We start from the raw sequence: 23,113 nt of genomic DNA on the forward strand, positions 1-23,113 counted from the left end.
TCGCACATTGAGCTTCCCCCAAATGCGCTGTTTTGGTGTCTGTAGCTATAATGCAAATGAGGAGGAGCGAGGCGGGTCAAGGAAGAGGGTGGGGGTGTGGCCCTGAGCAGCTTGCAGCCACGGTACCATGCGCTCTGTTTACGGTGGATGTATTGCAATGGCGAGGCGCACACAGCCTTTAGCCGTGTTCTGTAAATATTCTAGAACAGTGGTTTTCAAACTGTGGGGCGCGCCCCCCCTGGGGGGCGCCAGAGTTCTTCAGGGGGGGCGCGACGTGAGAAAAAAATAAACCTGATAAAAACCCTGAAAGTCGATGATTCAAATCATCAGTCGTACTTCAACTGTAGAAGTAACATAACTAAATAAATCTTCAACCGTTTATCTTCGTGCAAACCATTTAACAAATCTACACACTTGTATCTTCAATGATATCTAAACAGAATTTCGATATCATTTAAAATTTCTTCAGAATCACAGTTTTAGTTTCATACCGCTTCGTTTTCATTGCTTATAATAATTTAGGTCACCATAGCAACGCCGGTAAACAAACCCCGCCGAATAGTCGAATCTCTGGACTGAAAAGGCAGATCTGATTCGACTCAGAAAATTCAGAGTCATGGACAGCCCTAGAAAATAATATTGCTGGCTAACTTTAGCTAAATGGATCGGTTTTTAGTATCTAAAGCTACAGTGAGTAAGGAGACAGAGTCTGGGGCAGGCAAAAAAAGAAGAAAGTATGACCATGAATATTTAAACTTAGGATTTTCATGGACTGGATCTGAAGATGCTCCACTGCCACAGTGTGTGGTTTGCAAAGAGGTGCTAGCTAATGACGGTATGAGACCATGTCGACTCCGGCATCACATTGCGACCAAGCACCCAAGTCTGGTGACCAAGCCCCGGGAGTTTTTTGATAGGAAGCTAAATGAACTGCGGTCACAGAAGAAAGTAATCCAGGGGGGGTTGGCTCAGCTGAAATTTCTTCTCTGAGGGGGGGCTCACTCTCTCACACTTTGAAAACCCCTGTTCTAGAACACACGGGAGTCCTGGAGCTCTATACCTAAATATTATCATATAGCCTACAATATATATATATATATATACATATATATATTTGACAGACACCCGTACAGACAGACACCCATATCCCTCCACACACATTAATCTTAATTCCTTCATTCTAAACATTTGCACATCAATTGACAACACGTCCATCTAGACGCCCCAACAACCTCCTCATCTTATGTTATGTCCCTCCAGTGGATCACATAGAAGAGACCATTTCCACTTCTCTATTCATTAGATGCTAATGACCACTGTGTGTGTACGAGTACTGTATGTCCTTGTCACTGCGTGTGTGTGTGTATGTGTGTATGTTTGTGTGTGTGTGTGTGCGTGCCCGTGTCTTTGTGTGTGTTTATTTGTGTGCATATTCATGCACGTGGGTGTCTGGTCCAGTGTGTGTGAGCATCGACCGCCTGTTTTCCAAACACAGCTGAAAGCTAAGCATATGCATCAGGACAACAAAGATTGGGCACACACACACACACACACACACACACACACACACACACACACACACACATAGGGAGCAGGCAGATTGCAGTTGAGTAGAGGGGAGAGATGTTCTCCCAAAACTCTGGAAGCGGTCGCAGTAAGTACTTTACTCTCCACAATGTACGAGTTATCTCCAAGCTAGGAATAATAAAGAGTCAGATATCACTGTAAAGAGGAGTTTTGAATTATAACATTTTGGCAACAGCGAATGTCTATACTTTTTTTTATGGTTTTTTGAAGATAATATTTGCATTGTTATATTATAATATTAATTATTGAACTGTTGCTTGTAATACCATTGTGTTATATTGTAATAGCAATATAATGTACGAGCATGTGCTTTGAGTGTGTGTGGTTGTGTGTCTTTGTGTGGGTGGTAGTAAACCTAAATTCATCTGCTTGAGCTGATTTTATAGGTTGTGAACTGCTTAAGGAGAAAACTGTTCTTTCTGGTTAATTTTGGTAGGTTCAAAGCTTGAATATTACATAATATGCCGTCATTGTGAATGTTTTAGATATTTACCAAGGACGGAGAGGTATGATTCGGCTTGTGTGGCTTTAAACTACGATTAAAGTGACATGCTAAAAAGTGTAACTTGAATATAGTGAGGCTCAAGAATTTTGTCCCCATGCCCGGCCATTAGTCATCACCCAAAAATAAATGACGTGTTCCCAGGACCGCACAATTTAATCTGTGGAGAAATGTCTACATGTGGCTAATAGTGTTACCTTTACAACTTTTAACTATCTACTATTACTAATACTACAATTACTGTTGATATTGCTAATATCCCTCATATTAAGAGTAGTAGTGGTAGTAGCAGTTGTAGTATGCATACCTTTCTGTTATCTTTTCAACTTTTAACTATCAACAATTACTAATAGTACTATTACTAATACTCTCAATAATATCACTAATATTAACAATACAACTACCACAAGGATAACTATAGTTTATGAATTGGCACATGTCTTATATTAAATATATGGAATGTGTATAATGAATTCATACAGCTAGTGTTACCTGTGCTTAACGGTCCACTACCACTTGGTAGCTTGATCTATCTATCCTATCTTTGTGTGCACACTCCCATTGCTGATGTCACTAGAGGGTATTTTGTGGAATGGCTTGTTTTGGCTAATCAACATCACACATGGTGTTGAAATAGGGGACCTCTAGGATATATAACCAGGGGACAGGTCTCTGACACAGTCTCTCCTGGATACCCTGCTTGAATTCAGGGTTCGTCTGCGCAAACAATGGGTCACTTATGGACAAAGAGCCATGGCTCCTTACATGGCTGTGTTGAGGATCATGAAAGCCTCCATACGATCAGACGCTATCTGGCCCCACGGCAGGCAGATAACTGATCCCAGTACAAAGCTGGGTCGGCTGAGTCTTTTCATGTCACTTTCATTCATTGAGTGGAGGACAGCTTCAGCGCTACAAAGTGCCCAGCTCCATTCATAGACTTAAGAGGACAATGCTGAGCTGCGATGGCTAGGACACCGCAGACCCCCCAGCCTTAAGAGAAGCCATGGGTAGGGAGAGAGGAGTGATGAAGAGGCAGGGGGTTGAATTTCAGACACTAAGACAAACGAAGATCACAGGTAATTAAAGCAGGGGTGTGTTCACCTCACAGCACAACACAACCAAAGGTATATCTTTTCTCGATACATGAGAAAGAGATGCACCTTTGTGTTTGCATGTGATAACAACCCGACACTGAAGCTTTCCGACCAGTAAAGTACCCTCCCTCCCCAGATGCTCCAGGCTGTTCCCATGGATGAGGCCCCCTAGGAGCTCCACTGTAAGATGCATGGCCCGGCCCACGTCCCCCTGTGGGTGCTCAGCGGTCTACTCTACCTCTGGCCCCTGGTCCGCTCTCAACTAGGTTAGTCCCCCCTGAACTAGGTGGTCCAGGCTGCAGGTCCATGAGGGGGGGACGCAGTCGGTGACAACTTCAGTTGTTGGTCGAAGTTGTCTTCATTAAAATACAACAACGGAATGCATGCTTTTATTTGAAACACTAAAGTGTTTAGGGTCTTGTTGAACGCACCTCTTAACATTTTGTGATTAAAATCAACCCATGTAGCTCCAAAGTGAAAGTTGCCATGCAATATAAAAAAAGATGATTGTAATTTATCTGTATACTTAAACATTAAAAAATGTGCTCCTGCTTGCTGAATAGTGTTTGCATGTTGTTGTTTGTAGTTTGTTGTGATGTTGTTGTCACTTGTGTACTACGCATGGCAGATGCTTTATTGACTATGTTGTTTCATCTGTGAATCCTGCGCTGCATGCTAATTTCTACACCTCATGTATAATGGGACCAATAGCTTGATGGTGGTTACCTAGCAACATGAGGCTTCATGTAGGTGTGATTGATGTTCGTGCTACCGAATTTTGGGCCACATGATGTTACGTAAAAATAACCATCTGCATTTCAACTGGATGGGCTTTGGTTGGAGTGAATTGTATATACATATACATTAGTTTAATGCATCAGTATATATTCCACTAATGCATTTCAAAATATTTGTAAAAATATTTGTTAACGATTACAATGATTTTTTTGTATTTTTTTGTCTACCCTTTATGCAGTGTTTTCCACCAAACCACAGCATGCTGTGGGTTTACTGGGAGCGCCCCTCACCTTGGACTGTGTAGTGTATGATCTTGGCCAGCTGAGAGCGCTGTTGGTGCTGTGGGAGAAATCCGACGGCGGAGCGAAGAGTGCCCTGGTGCCCGCTGCCTCCGACCCCGGAGGAGGAGCAGTTCAGCTCCTCAACGGATCCCTGTTCTTCCCCCTGCTGAGAAAGAGTTACCTGGGGAACTATGTGTGCAGTGCCGCTGCCGGAGCCCATCGCATTAATGCCACTGTACGAGTGGAAATGGCCGGTCTGTCATTTTGCCATAAAGGGAGAAAGTCTTATGATCGATTGTTTAAATGTTTTTTCGAGCTAAATTAGATGTCTTATTTCAGGTCTGGGTAGAGTGTTCTACAGCCCCAGGAACCAGACAGTCAGGGAAGGAGAGGCGGTGTTCCTCCAGTGTGTGTCGGGGGAAAGCTCGCCGGCCGCATTCATCTCCTGGTTGAAAGATGGGGAGTTGGTCAAAAGAGGCAAACAGATTCAAGTTAGTTGTCTAGACCCGGTGTTTGTGTGTGTGTGTGTATTTTCGCTCGTTTCCGTTGCACAATCAATTAACTTAAATATAGGTTAAAAACATACTTGTATCTATATATATTATATTATATAATGTTTTTTGCATCATACACAAAATGTATAATATTTTTATTGTTGTTATTGTTAATTGCTAGTAATTTATATTTATTAGCCGACAATTAATCACCCGACATGGGGAAATATTTGTTGTTTGCTTTTCAAGGTGACAACAACAGATATTATGTAATATTTATTATTATTAGTGCTGTCAAGCGCTTAAATATTTAATCGTGATTAATCGCATTAATGCCATAGCTAACTCACGATTAATTTTTTTCTATGCTAAATATCCCTTGATTTCTTTGTCCCATTGATTTTTCTCATTTTAATGCTCTTATCAACATGGAGAAGTACATCGGCTTGCCCTGTGCAAACATTGGCATATACTGATCAAAACAGGGTTAGGGTTAGGTAAAAAAAAAAGCCTTTAGTGCAATTAAACGATGAACATACAAACATACTGCCTTGAACATAGCAGTCAGGCTATTGCTTCTTTGTTTTGAGCCAAAGAAAAAAAAAAAGAAAAAAAGAATAATAAGTTGCGTTAATCGCGCAATAAAAAATTTAACGCCGTTGAAATTGGTTTGCGTTAACGCCGTCAATAACGCGTTTAACTGACAGCACTAATTATTATATTATTATATATTTTCCTCCATGCCTGGGGTTTTGCTTTGGCCACACCCTTTACTTTAGTGGATCAATCAGATGAACATTGAAGGCCTATGGTGACACAGACATGGTGAAGGGTTGGGCAACCCCTGCTTTATTGTTAACACAGAGAACGTTTCAGCTACTGGAGTATTGTGCAGCGGGTCTATTTATTTTGCCTCACAGTGGCCTTTTTCTTGATAGATAGTTGTAATTTTCTTGCGTACACACACACACACACACACACACACACACACACACACACACACACACACACACACACACACACACACACACACACACACACACACACACAAACACAAACACAAACACAAACACACACACACACCGTTTTAGTGAGATACAATGTTTTCTTTCTGTATTGTAAGACAAAATTCATATTTCAACATCCCATAAGCCATGTCCCACCAAAATACTCTTGGACGTCCACCTTGATAAGCATTGTGCCAGACTATCCTGCACCCACCACGCGCACATGATAAGGGGTCCTTGTTTAACTTTTACTTGATTCAGTAAAAGCTGAAGGCCACGTGGCACACAACTATACAGGTCAAGTCTGTCATTGTATTTGTATAGCCTGTGACCTTTAATCTCTAGGAACAAATCCTGAGAAGGAACACAGAAGAGGGATAGTTTGGACAGCAATAGGTAACATAACATAATTATTGCTATAATACACAACAAGCACAGTTTGAGAGAAAGGATGAGGCTGGTAGCGTCATGTCGGATGGCCATGTGTCTAGGCAATCACCTCTCAGCTAGGGGCCCTGAAGGCTGTCCAATGCACTAAGACAGATGCTCAGAGGAGGCCTTCACATGATGATGATGATGATTATGACGAGTCAACGATGTCCTCCTGGGTCTGTTCAGGGTCAGTACGGAGGTGGACACCAGAAAAAGACTTCCGGCACCCTTCATCTCCCCAACGTCACTCGAGACGATGGGGGTGTTTATGACTGCGTCACTTCCAACGCTCTCCTCAACGTTACCCGGTGCAGCGTGGCGGCGACTCTCACGGTGCTCGGTGAGTCAGCCGGGGTCGCCTCACTTGTTTATTCTGTAATCTGTTTTTTTTACTTCATTTGCTGGACGTATGCTCGTAGGATGGGTGGCACACAGGGCATGTCAGCATCACACCAGTGTGTCTTTACTGACTCATCCTGTCCCTGAGGTCGTCACACTAATAAGCAGGTTGAAGGGTTTTGCAGGTTCAAGATTCAGCATGTTTTTATTTTCCTAATGCAACTTAGGAAAAAACTGAGAATATATGAAATACAAAAAAGAATACAACATCTAAAATGTAACTGGACTAAATATTAATGTGTGCTTTCGTAGCTGTTGCACAAAACTTCTAGTAAATTTGGAAAACTTTGCAAAAAGATGAGAGGTTATGGCAGCTGTACCACCAATATTTGAATGATTCCTATTATTACATTTAATCTGAAGAACATATATGAAAGACTCCCTCTTTTGGCCATCGATCAATGACAGATCAGTGGACCTGCCCAGATACCCATGGGCAATGTGCGCTCACCTGGGGCCTGTTTACCATTCCCTCCAAGGAGCACCTACAGGACTGCAGATTACCCAGGGTCCCACCTCCATCACCGTCGCCAAGGGAACAGAGGCTGTGATGCGTTGCATTGTGAAAGGGTATCCAGTTCCCATGGTGCAATGGTTCAAAGATGACTGTCTCCTGACCAATCACACAGCCTCGCTGCGCTGGCAGGACAATGGCCAGCTGCTCACATTCAGGTCACACACGTTGTAGACACTAAACTGTTTGTTATGACTGGGCTCTTCTATTCCCATCTTTTGCTGTTTGACATGATGTTTGATGATGTCCATACAACAAACAAATACAGATAACTACGAAGCACGCAGCAACTATGTCTTCGAGCCAGGTTGTCCTGATATCTTTTTTTAATTTATCGTGTTAGCAATGAAACTAAAAACTATATAGGTTTCCACTTAACTAAATATTAGTTTAGACGTCGTGGCCTCTCAAGAAATTTTCCCGCCATTGATCAGCACAGACCAGATTCAATAGGAGGGATCCCTGGGTCGATGGACGGATTGCATTTATTCAAAAGACTAAGTATATCAAATATATTTGAACATTTTATCACAAGGGGAACCGTGCAGCGAAAGGGGTAGTTTCTTAGAATGAGCTTTAAAGAAACTACACTTCAACAGTTGATCTTAATGATACTTATATCAGGTGGATCAGGTAAAGCAGATAAAGGGCCAACATGACAAATACGACAAATACGTTTTTATGGTAGTAGAAGAGTCGAGCTCAGGAAAACTATTTAAAGCTATGTTCAGTAAATTCCATTATGTTAGTTTTAGTTTAAGATGTGGCTTGTGAACTGTCAATAGGCAGGGTCTTTAGAACTGTCTCAGATAGTCAATGAAGATCATGTTTATACAACGTAATGCTTGCCAGTTTTAACGGCAGGTTGAGTTATACGGTGTGTTTGTAGGAGCTTTAAGGAGGAGCGGGAGGTGAAACCACATATTCCTTCCTATTGCAAGCTTTACACCATTTTTCATTACTTCTTCACAATCTTATATTCCTTGAAATATATTTATATCCGTCCTCACAGCATCACACTTCTACTACTACAGAGTTCAAATTGTTTCATAAGGAAAACTATAACTGGTCTCTCTCATTGGTCTCTCTCTCTCTCTCTGTGTGTTGGAATGTTTGTGTGCATGCGTGTGTGTTTTGGCTCGTTGCAGGAATGTGTCTGAGGAGGACGAGGCCTCCTACCATTGTGAAGCCTCCACCCAGCAGGAAGCCCTCCGCTCCCAGCCTGCCCTGCTCCTCCTGGCCGGTAACACACTCCCCTTAGACCAGAGAGCCTAGCAGAGAAACAAACATACAACAACATGAACCAATTCAGAGGAATACCTGATTAACCTGATCCATCTGATATAAGTGTCATTAAGATCAACTGTGGAAGTTTAGTTTCTTTAAAGCTCATTCTAAGAAACTACACCTTTCGCTGCATACTTCTGCTTGTGATCAAATGTTCAAATGTATTTAAGTTACTTAAAGTCTTTTGAATAAATGCAATCCATCCATCGACCCAGGGAACTGTCCTATTGAATCTGGTCTGTGCTGATCAATGGCGGGAAAATTTATCGAGAGGCCATGACGTCCAAAGTAATATTTAGTTAAGTTGAACCCAATTTAGTTTTTAGTTACATTGGTAACAAAATAAATGAAAAAATATATCAGGATAACCTGGCTTGATGACATAGTTGCTGCTTGCTTCGTAGTTATCTGTTGTCGTTTGTCAAACATAATGCCAAACAGCCAAAGCTCTGTAGTGCCAACTCTGCCCACCAGAGGCCGATAGTGTGTAGTCTCTCTTTAAGAAGATCTCAGTGAAGAGGAATTGAGACCTTCAAGTTTGTTGCACCACCCAACCCTAAACACTCCCATGATGTGACATACAGTTCAGGGTTTATTGGTTTCTGAGAATGTGTTTTAATCTGAGAGCTGACCAGGGGCAATTCTAGGTTCTGACTTTTGGGGGGGCTCAACCCCAGGAAGCCACAGGGGTATATGAAGTATATAAAGTCCTGTCCAAGATTTTTTTATTCCACAACCTTTATTTTATTAGATACTATGCTGTTGTATGTCTAAGCCAAAAGCTGGCAGTGTCAGCTAAATCAGTGGTTTTCAAACTGTGGGGGGGCGCCAGATTTCTTCAGGGGGGGCGCGACGTGAGAAAAAATTAAACCCGAAAAAACCACTGAAAGCCGATGATTCAAATCAGTCGTATCAACTGTATAGAAGTAACATAACTAAATCAATTTTCAACCGTTTATCTTCGTGCAAACCATTTAACAAATCTACACACTTGTATCTTCAATAATATCTAAACAGAATTTCGATATCTCTATATTTCTTCAGAATCACAGTTTTAGTTTCATGCCACTTCGTTTACAGCTGTTTTCATTGAAGACTTCAGCCCATTCTGATACACCTACTTGTAGACATCGTAACTCATTCATTTATCAACCGTTTACGATTGTTCAAACCATTAAACAAATCTACACACTTGTATCTTCAATACTATCTTAACGGAATTTTGATAGCATTTATACTTTTTTCAGAATCACAGTTTTAGTTTCAAACCGGCATCGTTTTCAGTTGCTTATAATAATTTAGGTCACCATAGCAACGCCAGTAAACAAACCCCGCCGAATAGTCGAATCTCTGGACTGAAAAGGCAGATCTGAATCGACTCAGAAAATTCAGAGTCGGGGACCCTGAATGAATCTGTGTAAACTGGCAGTTTACACAGATTAAGATGTTCAAATGTATTTAAAAAAGGTTAAGCTAAAACATGCTTAGATAAAGTTGTTAAATTGTGTTAAGAAATGTGTTTAAAAACGCACAAAGATGTTGTAATGTTTCAAAAATATGTTTAAAAAATACGTTTCAAAGATATGTTTCAAATGGTTTAAAATGATGATCAGAGATGTTTAAAATGTGTAAAATAATTAAGATAGCTTTCAAAACACAGGTATTTAGAACATTATTTTTTTTTTGGGGGGGGGGCTCAGCTGAAATTTTTTCTCTGAGGGGGGGCTCACTCTCTCACACTTTGAAAACCCCTGAGCTAAATAATGCAGTTCTGAATCAATAAAGTGATGAAAGGAAAAAAGACTATTTGGATGAAGGAATAATCAATGGATGTGAACTGTAATAACAAATTTGAGGTATATTAAATTTCCTTTATGTAAGTTTCACTCAAAAATGACCATATTTCCCCCTTTTTTTTTACTGAAACACATTGGTACAACATGTACGAGATTAATAATATGAGAAACATGCCACTATTTCTGGAGCAATAAACTACGTTGTCTCACTTTCAGGGACCCATTCATTTTTATAAAACTTCTGATGCAAAAAAATCTTGTTTCGATGAAAAAAAAAAAGGGGTGCTAATTTTCAGTTAAAACAAAACCGCTGGCATTATTTTATTAGCTGTGGGCGTTTTCATTGCCATAACAACGTGAGCTAATCAACAAGTACAACATGTTCTAGACCAGTGGCTCTCAATTATTTTCTGTCATTCCCACCCTAGGTGACAGATATTTTTTCGCACCCTCCCAGTATTGAAATAGCCTACTATTGAGAACCTGCTAATATTTATTTATTTAGATTAATAAAATTAGCGGAGATGAAATCTGCAACAATTTAAAACAATTTCCAAATTCAGTTTATTAACTCAATTTGTGACATTTAAACAAGACTGCTAAGTCTGTGTGAATCTCAAAACAGAGAAACAAGAGCAAATTATTGCGTTATTTCTGGAAGAAAGTGGTCCAGTCCTTGGTCGCTTTTAACTCACTTTATTTGTTAAAGTAGGCATGTTTCGGTATGGTAACTATGAAGTTTAAGGGAGGGAATTGTATCTAACGCGTGTGAGGGACAATATCGTACCTATAGTCTCTGTCTTCTCCAACTCAAACACGCTCGTTTTCCCGTCAAGTGGGCGTGGCCTATGTGACATAATTGCTCCGCCCCTGTCTAAAGGTGCTGCCATCTGTGGCAGGAGTAGTTATTGCATCTTAAGTGTTTGATCCTGCTTCCTAGTGGCTATGTGAGGGTAATGCAGCTTGTGTGTTCGATCCTGCTTCCTAATGGCTATGTGGGAGCAGCTTATGTACTTATAATACGTAACAATCCCTCCTTGGCCATCTCAGATGGCCATAAAATAAGATTTGTAAGTCATAAGCACCATTTACCACACTGAGAACATAGTCAAAGTAGGAAAATCATCAAGCCCCCCGACCGAAGTGGAAAAAGTCCATAGTGGAGATAAACCACAACGCGTCCCCCTAATACTGAGACGGCATTCACCTTGGTGGGTCTCATAGGAAATACAGGTCATTGTCAACCATACAACAATGAGCATATGGATAAAAGCATTCATAAATATCCAAACTAATACTTCTAGTTATATGTGACAGAGTTATACAATTTTCGTTTGCTTAAAAGTGAGAGGTACAAAAATTAGGCGACATATATTTGCAGCATGTATTGAAAGTAAAAAGTAAAAAATACAAAATCATTTGACATAATAAAAATTTAAAATTCGAGATTATTTGTGGGTCGCATGGATTTGGATGGCTCAGGGGATCTTCATGTATTGGTGCGCTGGTGCATGTGGGTGGTTTTGGACATTTTTGTAGTCGCCACTCTTGTTTCCTCTGTCGCCATCGGGACCTGTAATTCATGAACCCAAGGCTCGTCCCTCCTTGTCAAGGGCTCGGCTCACATAGAGAGGTTACTTTCACATCATGGGAGCCTCCTTCAGGCGTTCAATCGTCGTCGTGTCAGCAACAGGAAGCCTGTAAACAACTGTCTCAAAGAAAATCAACAGTCCCATTATCAATGCAGTGATACCGAAATAACGGGTTGCACTCGCAACCAAGCAACACTACACAATAACAAACATAACCTGGTATGGTTGTTTAAAAATTTGTTATTCAAGTAAATCCGGGATATTGATTATCTTATATACAGGCGCTACTACTAGAATAGTATAGGTGTTGACTATTCTACATATTACAGCTGGATAGGGTCGGGCCCCTCAGGTGATGTCTCGTCCACTTTCACCGGATCATATCTGATCCCCATGTAAGCCAGAATGGCACTTGGCGCTTCTGTAGCGCCCACTGCTGTGGTGATCAGCCGATGCAGTAGCCCTCGTGCGCTGGGAATACAACGGCAGCCGGCTACAATTAACACGGTTACTGCCATTATTCCCACGACGGGCACTGACTGGATCATGCCTTTCCACCTCCCAAACATATTCTCCATCCATCCTGTGAAAGGGTCAATAATGCCGGAGTTCTCTGCCAATTCGAATCTGAGGGATTGTAATCATGCCAGCGCCCTGGCCACCAACCCATCCGGAGCTGTGTTATTGGGGATAAAAGTACAACATGTTGTGCCTATCATCGCATACACCCCTCCTTGCTCTATCAATAACATATCCATATCTTATATATTCCTTTAAACTTATTCGTGGAAAACTGTACGAACTGTTGCTGATTATGATATATGTAATTTATCCAAACAATATTTTTTCTAATGGTGGACAACCAAAACAGAACCAATTCAAATCCTGCCGTTATTTGATTTCCTCATGTGACTGTTACTCCTTGCTCGGCGGACGTAGTTTGTAGGCTCCGGGTGTGTCTGCATTTGGCTCTGGAACATTGTGTTTCTATTGTAGAAATACAAACTCATGTACAGCAGTTGGTTGTTCAAAAACATATTTCCTTTAATTCTATTTTTAATTGTTCTAATGGAAGTCCCTTATGGGACCCTTGAAATGCAAGTGAAAGCATGAATCTAACTGTAAGCATTACCTGCAAAGTTAGCTGTGTCATTCTATTAGCATTTGAAATTCAAAATTTTCAGATTTTGAATTTTTGCTTTGAGTGTCCCATTCCATATTCTGAGCTGATTTCAACCTTGGCATGACAGTTCTATTTAAAAAAAAATATTTACAGTATCCACCTTGATTTATTTAATTTCACACTACATCCCTCCTTGCGCATTGCTTCAGCCATGCGCATTGAATGACAACCAAACCTAACAACGCTGTAGTGCAACCAAGTTGAAGTTCCTTTCCTTAATCATCTGTATATAAACCAATCTATTGTGAAGAGAAATCAAGACCAGTATATACAAAACCAAAGGTCGATATTGGTGGGCCTATGCAGCCGTCTTGAGACCACGCTGTTCTCAAATGCAGTAAACCGTAAATGATACATGAGTCAGTATACCTATGTGCCGCAACTTATCAGAGTTAAAAAATATCATACTATGAAACGCTGACGTTGTATCAAAGCTTTGAAAACGCAGTAGCAGTGGCATTTGAAAGGTGAACCCACTACTTCTGAATCTAAATTGAGAACCTAGCATATAGGTTCCCTTCCCAGCAGATGTATGTTAAAATGTGCATGTTCAATATCACTTCTGTGTTAACGTATCTTATAATAACAATTACCTTCATTATACTACCCGATTATCCCACACTAACTATGTATATTGGATGACCTAATCTTCATTTATTCTACCTATTGCTCGCATTTGATGTTGTCCACACTTTGATTCACTCCTATGTACATCGCATACCACAGCAAACGTGCATACGCCTTATTCTCTGCGCAACATCCTATTGCGGTACCTTTTGCATACCACATCAAACTTGCATATGTCTTAGCAAAGTGAAGTAAAGTAAAACCCAGTTTAATCTTTACTTATTTATAGCTCTACATGTCCCGGACACGTCCATTACTATTTCCAAAACAGTTTTTTTAGCTACGCAGGTCCCAGACCTAACTATACCATTACATGAACAGTATTTATTATTAGAATTATCTCGTTTTTTGTTGGTCAACATCAAATCGATACATTAATTCAACCTTGTAATCCTGACTTACTTGATTTCTCCCCGTGTGAGCCCGTGATTGCCAACTCTCCCGGAGCCTCCCCATGAGCTCCACCGTCACCACTCCAGAACCCGCAGGAACGATTAGTCAGTTGACGTGTGGCTCGGAGGCTCCTAAGGAGTGCCACAATCCTACGTCTGACACCAAGTCTATGGGGGGGATTTTGAGCCAGGTCAATCAAAACTGTCTAAACTAGGTAGAATAAAGAGTCATCCAAACTCACAACAATTATGCACATCTGGGTATTAAATATATGGTGATATTCTATAAACAAAACAAAAACTGAACCTAAAAAAAAATTCAGAAGTTATTGGTTGAAACTAGGGCCTGACCGATATTGATTTTTGAGTGCCGATGCCGATTATTTTCAGAGAAAAATTACGATTACGATTTAATCTGCAAATTAAAAACAAAACAAAAAAAAGCATATAAAACATAGTTTTTGATACCTTAAATATACTTTAAACACTTTTGACGAATATGGGAATTGAATGCAGAACCTTTGAGTGTTTTAGAATACATTTACAGACAAAAATGAGTGTAATGTAAAATAAATAAATAACTCCCAATGTGCTGCACTCGTGAGCAGTGACTAACACGTGCGCGCTGAGCAGTATGGTCTCACCGTTAGAGTCTACAGTATAACAAATTAACATGGCCTGGGACCTAAAGAAAAACAAGCACAACATGCTCAAACAACGCGTCTTGTGTACATTGGTGAGGTGAGCACGCAGCTGCCTGAGCGAGCGTGCTTTCATGTTGTACGGTAAAATTCGATCTCCTCTTTTTTACTCCAGCTAAAGTTGTTAGTTAGCAAGGCGAGTAGGAGCGCACTCTGCAGGATACTAAGCGCAATAACATTTCTAAAAAAAAAAAAAGGCAAAAAGGCTATAATCGGCCGATTAAATCGGCAGGCCGATGAACTTTTACTTATTTTTATTTTCATTTTATCTTTTATCTTTATACACACATTCATAAGAAAAGTACGAACGAAGATGCATCATAACATGCATCAACAGACAATAAAACAGGCATATTATTCAATAATCTGAGGTCTCAGATGGGATTTCTCCCTGCATTCTCCCTTCCCTTCATTCTCTAAAAGGTCCGCAGAGAAGTCCGCTGAGTGGCCAGGAGTTCTTACACACTTACAATGGGTAGTTGAGGGCAGTTGTCTCCCAACAAACCAAAAGCCTTTGTTAACCAGATATTAATCTATTGATTGAAGTTTCTTCAGAGGTTAAGAAGGTGGTTGAGGCTATTCCTTAACACCCTTTGCTTCTCTACGCTCCCCAGGGGGTCAAGTAAAACAGGCCCAAACCAACACAAGATAACAAAGGAACAGATTGACCACTAATCTCAAAGGTTTACATTTTAAACGACCCTGCAGAATAACAGGATGACAAGACCACATGGGAAGATACAAACATACAAAACCTAAATTCGTAACATTAACAAAATATCATAATATTCGCAAAAAATGTATTGTAGCCTATATTTTTATTTTCATTTTATCTTTTATCTTTATACACACATTCGTAAGAAAAGTACGAACGAAGATGCATCATAACATGCATTAGGGATGGGCCGATAGTCGATTCTATCGACTATCGCCGATAGATGGATTCCATCGTCGATCGTCTGAGGTTGCCGATAAAAAGGCGATAATTATTTTTAACACCCCGCTGCACCATTTCCGGGTCACAGCTGTGGTACATGAGCTGTGTTCGAAATCGTTCCCTATTCACTCACTCACTATTCCCTATTGTGTTCATGATATAGTGCACTACATAGGGAACGAACAAACGAGAATTCGGACTCTATGCTGAACATTTCTAAACGTCATTTGCGTCAGTAAATGCGCCGGGTATTTGTGTGACGCAGACAGATGCTCCCACATCATGTAAACAAACCGGGCACTCTCAAGGAAAGCTGGATGTTGAATGTTACATTTCCTTGAACAAGGTTTTTCTCATTCATTTTGAATGTTACATTTTCTATGTTAAATCCTAAATAAATTGTTTACATTTCTAAACGAAAGCCGGAGACTCCATCATTAAATGTATTCGTTTTTGCGGTTATTCAGAAAAACACGTCCGCATTGCATTGTGGTATACGGGAGTAACACGTAGGGAACATCATATGTACACTCAAATTTGGGGTATTTTAAGTGCACTATATAGTGCATGAAATTAACCAGTGAGAATTCGAACAACTCCACAAAATGGCGAGCACCATATATAGTGCACTATATCCGTGATGGGGAACGATTTTGAACACAGCTACAAGCTGTGTGTCATCAGCGTGTGTCATCATGACAGCGCCGCCGGCACCGACGTATCGAAACTTAAATCAGCGGAGGCTCACGCTGGTCCAAGGGGAAGACCATCGTTATCGTCTTTAAGAAAAAAAAATATTTTATAAAAAAATATATAAAAAACATGATCCAATTTTTTTATCAATAATTATTATTATAAAATTATTATAAGGTTGCCCCCCCGATAGTATCAACTATCGGCGATCGCTAGGGGGCGCTATCGGACGATGGAAGCTTGTAGACGATTGCCCAACCCTAACATGCATCAACAGACAATAAAACAGGCATATTATTCAATAATCTGAGGTCTCAGATGGGATTTCTCCCTGCGGGTCCCTTCATTCTCTAAAAGGTCCGCAGAGAAGTCCGCTGAGTGGCCAGGAGTTCTTACACACTTAGAATGGGTTGTTGAGGGCAGTTGTCTCCCACTAAACCGACTGCAATATCAGGCTTGGCCTCTGAGCACTGGTGGAATCCGGAAATATGCACCAGTCCTGGGGGCCTGCATTACACGCGGGGTTGGTCAGTCTTGCGTGCTGAACGTAGTGACGAAATTTGACGTGAAAGCCTTCCGTGGTTTTCGAGGAAATCGCTGTGTTTCAATCGTCCCGTGTTTCAATCGACCCGGATCTCCCCTACCATAAAAATGTCCACGAACACAGATGAAGACCTCATTCATAAAAAGGGTGCTACTTCAGTTGTATGGAAGTGGTTTGGGTACAAGCAGTCAGACATAGAACAAACTGTTCCGTGTAAGGTTTGTAGAAAGTCGATCGGATTTTACAAGTTTTTCAGGGATGGCCTACAGGATCTTTTTTTTTTCAGTTTGATTTAAAAAAATCTTTGCACAATAATGCCAAGTGGGGCTGATTTTATTTTTTATCCTCGAACAACTGATTGGTTCACATAGGCCTAGATTACTTGGTAATCTCATTTATTTTTATTGTGTTAATAAAGAAAATATGTATTTAAATTTTGCCTTGGTCTTTTTATTTTGTTTAGAGAAAAACCGAAAAAAATCGAGGTTTAAATCGTAAATTGTCCATTAGTTAGAAAAAATTGAGATTTTATTTTTAGGCCAAATCTCCCAGCCCTAGCTGGTTGCACCAACGTAAGGTCCTACTTAGGCTACGTTGAACGTAAATCACCCAAAGGTTAGACTTTACACTCTACTAAAAAAATAGCAGTTGCACCAAGCAGATAGTTTCAACGTAACACTAAGTTATCACTTATATTTTACACCTCCCCTCTAGCTGGTGTAAGTTCCATACTAACGATAAAGAACCGTTAAAAGAACAAAACGTAAAAAGATTTCAACACTAACGCAGGGTAAAGATGTGGAGTTTTTAACGCGGTTTGCGCCGGGAACGGATTGTCCGTGACCGTAATCGATCCATTTCTTTATTATGATGATGTTGAATTATATGCGCGATTTCGGTTTTGCCGGGCGGAATATTATATATTATATATATATTTATTTATTTATTATAAAATCCGCCATCAAATAGCTTAACCTCACGCCTATACTGTCCAAGCAAATTTTAGAGAATAAATGACTGAAACTGTTTTGTTTGCTAACGCGTCTTCACTCGGATAAGGTGGAAACTTGCCGGTATTTCCTGTTTACATTGTTAGCTGTCAATGATTGGCTTGAAATTATCTAAACATCATTAAAAGCGACACTGGTACAATTTATGCACTACTAGTAACGTTACAACTTAAGTTATGGTGGTGCAACCAAAATTTAGAACACCTTTAGTTTGACACTAGCTGCGTCGAGCGTAGGGTTAAGGCAGACTTTACACCCGAACTTATGATCGGCTTTACGTTCTGCTGGTGCAACCGACTGCAGGTGTTTAGGGTGGAAGGGAGCAAGGGGAAGAGAGAACAATAGGAAAAAATTACTTAAATTTAACTAACAATAGAAAGGCGTGTGGCCTCCTTCTTTCAACAATATGAATAAGGAAGTGAGGGGAAGAGAGTGTTTGAAGGTACAGACTAGGTATGTAGGGGTGGTCCTCTGTAAATTGCGTTGAGATAGAACCGTGAATAGTTCTCTTCTCAACGCGCAGGGAGGTGTTAAGTTTGGGGGGGGGGTTGCTACATAGACTACCAAGAACTACAAATATGGCGGCGGGCAAAACTACAAACGTATCAATCGATAACAGAAACTTCTCTGAGTTCTATCTGTCCGGCTGAAATCGGTGGTACCTTATGGCATAAGGCTACCACTTAATTGCCTTATGCAATCAACGCAATTTGCGCTCTCAGTAAACTCTGTCTCTGCGCTGTGTGTACATTTATATATACACAGATAGCCCTATGAGATCCTTGGCTGAAAAGGGGAACTACAAACAGAAGTTATCGTTGGTAAAAATAGCCACAGAGAGAGAGGTGTCGTGGGAGAGGTGGGGAGGGGTTGGATTTACGAGGAGAGGGGGGAGAGGTGGGGTGGGGGGGGGTTCTCGGGTGTGGGGGGCCTGGAGGGGGGGCGGTGGGGACTTTACGAGCGTTGGGGGTCAGGGGGGACTCGTACCTTAATCAAAGCTGCAAACTTGTCGCTTTTCGGCGACAATCGCCGTTTTCTTGGTCAATTTGGTCATTCACGTGAATCGTGTAGAACCGGAGAGTTTTGTTTTGGGGGGGGGGGGGGGTCCAGAATTGCGAACAATTATTGGATCATTGTTATAATTGACATTTCTCTGGGCCAATCGGAATCTCAGCACTTGCTGCAGAATCTTTCTTATAATTGACATTGCTCTGGGCCAATCGGAATCTTGAAGCACACAGCGCCAACTGAGCTCGCCATTGGATGAGGCGGTCGCGTGGAGAGAGCTTGCGAAACACTCGTCTAGAGGGGTGTTCCACGAACGGAGGTTTAACAAACACTGAGTTAACGCTGAACTCTAGGTTGATTTAACCAGTGCCGACTAACCCAAAGTTTTCGGTTCCACAGCGCACAACACAGGGTTGTGTGCGTCACCGCCAAACCTAAAAAGACGTGATGTATATATCATGGAAACCCTGATCGAAATGGCGAAACAGGCCGCTTATTTCAATGAAATGGAACTTCAGGTTCTCCTGGGGAGCTATGACGAGGAGAAGGACATTATCACAAGAAAAGGGAACGCTAAAGCCTCTGCAACCCGGAGAACCAAAGCCTGGCAGCGGATCGCTGACCGCGTAAATGCGTTAGTTACACGTCAAAAGCATGATCGTTAATATTTGAGCCATGAATATATAAATATCCCAGTTAAGCATTCTTAAAGATCCTACCACATAACCCCTTTCTTCTAAAAAAATATGTACTCCGATGGCTTCCAAGCGGTCAGCGGATCAAGTATAAAAATGAAGCATAAAAAACATACAAACTGGTAAGCTTTTCCCACCATCGTATTGGTATAAATTTAAATAAGCAATTTTTTTAAGCCAATCGTGAAAAGGCCGACAGTCGGTAGACTGGATCTGGCCCTCAAATTGTCTTGACCCCGGTGGAGGAGCTGTTAATAAACATAAATTCAGGGCGCCCTGGCATGGAGGGGGTACCTGGAGGTACCTACCTCCTCAGAGAGTCAGGGGCCATACCCCACTGGTTGAATGTAGGTTTTTGTGTTTTCTTGTATATTAGATTTTTTTTGCCTTTGAAGTAACACATGCAAACCATGTGCTTGCCACAGCGCATACTATTCCAAGTGTTTCTTTTTTTGGTAACTGGGTAGAAAACCTAAAAGTGACAATTCATCAACTTCACAGAATAATAATTGTTTTTTGTATCTCCAATAATAAGTAAAAATAATAATAATAAAAAAATTGTGACAGTTGTAAATAAAATATTTTTTATAAGCCTCAAGGATGTTTTGACATTGATTTTTGATTAAGTATGCTGAGTTTTGTTAAGTCACGCTCAGACTAGTGTTATTTGTATATTACAATAAAAAATAAATCCACCTTTTTTCCTCTGAGGAGTTTGCAGGTCTGCTTAATAATTCATCGTCTTTAATAACAAAATACCAAAAGACTTGAATGTAAAATGTAAGCATGCAGTCTAGGGTGGTATTAGCGGATCGGCAGATAAGATAGTATCCACTCCGAACGTCCGCTATGGAGTTACTGCTTAGGGACACAGACCGTGCCGGCCTCAGGAAAGGTCAGAGGAATGGGAGAAGTGAAAGATAGTAAGGATTGGAACTCTCGTTAATATACTATTTTGGCCCGATCTATACAGAGACCGATAGTGGAGGACTTCACCTCGCAACCAGTACCAAGAACAATCGTTAACGATGAGTACTCAAAACAACTCAAGAGTGGGGCATGAAAGAAGGGGGGAGGGAGGGCCTTCAGAGTTCTCTGCAACCGTTCATCTACACGTTTTGTTATGCTTTTTAAGTCGAGGTCTAGGCCTCCGGAGCATCACGACCGGACGGTGGCTAAAACAAACTTACACCTAAATGTTCTTATAACTAATCCTATTGCAGATTTAATCTTTAAGACAATGGGTTCTACTTACCTCATACGTGTGTGGCCTGTGGAAGTTGTTTTAGCGTCGCGCCCGCCGGGATTCTCGGGCCTTTCTTCCAAATGTCGGGGGCTCCAAATATTGCGTTATTTCTGGAAGAAAGTGGTCCAATCCTTGGTCGTTTTTAACTCACTTTATTTGTTAAAGTAGGCATGTTTCGGTATGGTAACTATGAAGTTTAAGGGAGGGAATTGTATCTAACGCGTGTGAGGGACAATATCGTGAGCTTCAAGCCCCGGGCTTAAGCCCGGTTCTCTCCGCGGTTACCTATAGTCTCTGTCTTCTCCAACTCAAACATGTGCGTTTTCCCGTCAAGTGGGCGTGGCCTATGTGACGTAATGGCTCCGCCCCTGTCTAAAGGTGCTGCCATCTGTGGCTGGAGTAGTTATTGCAGCTTAAGTGTTCGATCCTGCTTCCTAGTGGCTATGTGAGGGTAATGCAGCTTGTGTGTTCGATCCTGCTCCCCCCCCCCCCCCCCCCCCCCCCAACACACCTTCTATAAGCTGAGGGCTTTTTCATGAGTCTCATAGTATTAGAACATGTTGTACTTGTTGATTAGCTCACGTTGTTATGGCAATGAATACGCGCCAGCGTTTTTTTTCAACTGAAAATTAGCACCCATGTCAACTTTTTCCGCTCCTTGCACCTCATCATGCTTATCATGCTACGCAGCATTACATGTCACGTCCGTGCAGGGTCGCCAGTCCTCTAGAGGGCGACGCTCACTCTAGAGCATCCATCATCAACCATTTCCTTTACAATACTACTTCCTATTTAAGCACTGGGTGTTTGTTTCCTCTTCACTCTGTCATGGAGTTTCGTGAGTACTGTTTCCCTTTAGTTCCTCCTCTCCCATGGGGACTAGTTTGAGTGCCTTTGCCTATTACTTTTGAATGCTAGTAAATCGCGATTAGCATCAGCTAACTAGCTTAGCATCACTATTGACATTTACTGACATTACATCGCTGCCTACGTGGACTTTACTTTCCTGTGGATTATACTTTCTTTGGATTACCTTTGATGGACTACTTTTCTGTTGGACAAGCCGTTCTATTGTGGAACCGTACCTTTGTTTATTGACACTGTAGAGCTACGAACTGTAATAAACCTTACTGTTGCACCTGACCTGCCATCTGCGTGTGTGCCTGAAAACCCCGGCCTGATAGCATGACAGAGTCAAGCCAAGGCACAGCAGAGCTGCAGGAGATCAGGGACGCTGTTGTTCAGCTGGGCGCCATCATCAACGCCCATGCACCCCAATTGAGGCGTTTGGAGCTGGATATGCAGCAACTGAACATCACAGTTCAGGGGCTGTGTGCACGACCTCCACCCGTTCCACCAACCTCAGATCCTAGCGGTGGGGCCGAGCCCAGTGCCCGCGCTGCCCCCGCGCTGCCTCCCGTGGATCCCACCATCACCATACCTCTATCTGCCCCCCAACCATTCTCTGGGGAACCTAGAGCCTGTCGGGGCTTTGTGCTTCAGTGCTCCCAGATATTTCTCCACCAAGCACGTCTCTTCCCCACCGAACCAGCGAGGGTGGGCTACATCATCTCTCGACTCTCGGGATCAGCCTTGGAGTGGGCAGCCGCCGTCATGGATTGCCAGCTGCCCGAGGCAAACGACAGCCAACTGTTCCTGCATCGCCTAGGGTTGATGTTTGACACAGGGCGCACCGGGGACCAGGCCGCACAACGAGTCCTTACCATCAACCAGGGGACCCGGTCTGTAGCCCAGTACGCCGTGGAGTTCCGCACCCTGGCGATCCGAAGTGGCTGGGGGGACCAAGCCCTGCGTTCAGCCTTTTACCGCGGGTTACAGGAGGCCGTGAAGGATGAAATGATCAACCGCGACTGGGGACAGTCGCTTGACGAGCTAATCCACTTAGCCATCCACCTTGACGCTCGCATTCAGGAACGTCGCCGTGACCGCCGGGAGACCCGGGCACCCATGACGACCTTCTTGCCACGGCCAGCCACCCCCATCCTCAATCCAGCCCCGGCCCGGTTACCTGAAGAACCCATGGAACTCGGCCGCCTCCGGCTGAGTCGCGAAGAACGCAGCCGCCGTCTCCAAAGAGGCCTGTGCATGTACTGTGGCGCTTCCGGGCATCAAGCACAACACTGCCCAGACCTACAGGGGAAAGACAGCACTCGTCAAGGGACCCAGGGCCTCTGATGAGTGGTAGCGCTAAGACCCCTGGACCCGCCAACCGTCTCTCCATCGCCATACAACTCCGTCACGTAGGCAAGAACTATCCCATTGCCTCCCTCAATGCCTTGGTGGACTCCGGCGCGGCAGTCAACCTGATGGACATTACCCTGGCTAAACAG

General features: G+C 42.2%; 1 protein-coding gene across 1 annotated transcript in view; it reads left to right on the plus strand.

The window, feature by feature from the left end:
- The first annotated feature begins 1,550 nt into the window (after positions 1–1,550).
- LOC132467316 (mucin-2) overlaps positions 1,551–23,113 on the plus strand; it is an 85,392-nt gene continuing 63,829 nt past the window's right edge. The window contains exons 1-7 of the mRNA XM_060064530.1: positions 1,551–1,654; positions 3,323–3,452; positions 4,163–4,459; positions 4,545–4,696; positions 6,325–6,478; positions 7,017–7,209; positions 8,200–8,294. Of these exons, the coding sequence (XP_059920513.1) occupies positions 3,374–3,452; positions 4,163–4,459; positions 4,545–4,696; positions 6,325–6,478; positions 7,017–7,209; positions 8,200–8,294 (970 nt within the window). The 5' untranslated portion in view covers positions 1,551–1,654; positions 3,323–3,373. The remainder of the gene's footprint in view (positions 1,655–3,322; positions 3,453–4,162; positions 4,460–4,544; positions 4,697–6,324; positions 6,479–7,016; positions 7,210–8,199; positions 8,295–23,113) is intronic.

Source organism: Gadus macrocephalus, chromosome 11, assembly GCF_031168955.1.
Source record: "Gadus macrocephalus chromosome 11, ASM3116895v1".
Classification (NCBI taxonomy): domain Eukaryota; kingdom Metazoa; phylum Chordata; class Actinopteri; order Gadiformes; family Gadidae; genus Gadus; species Gadus macrocephalus.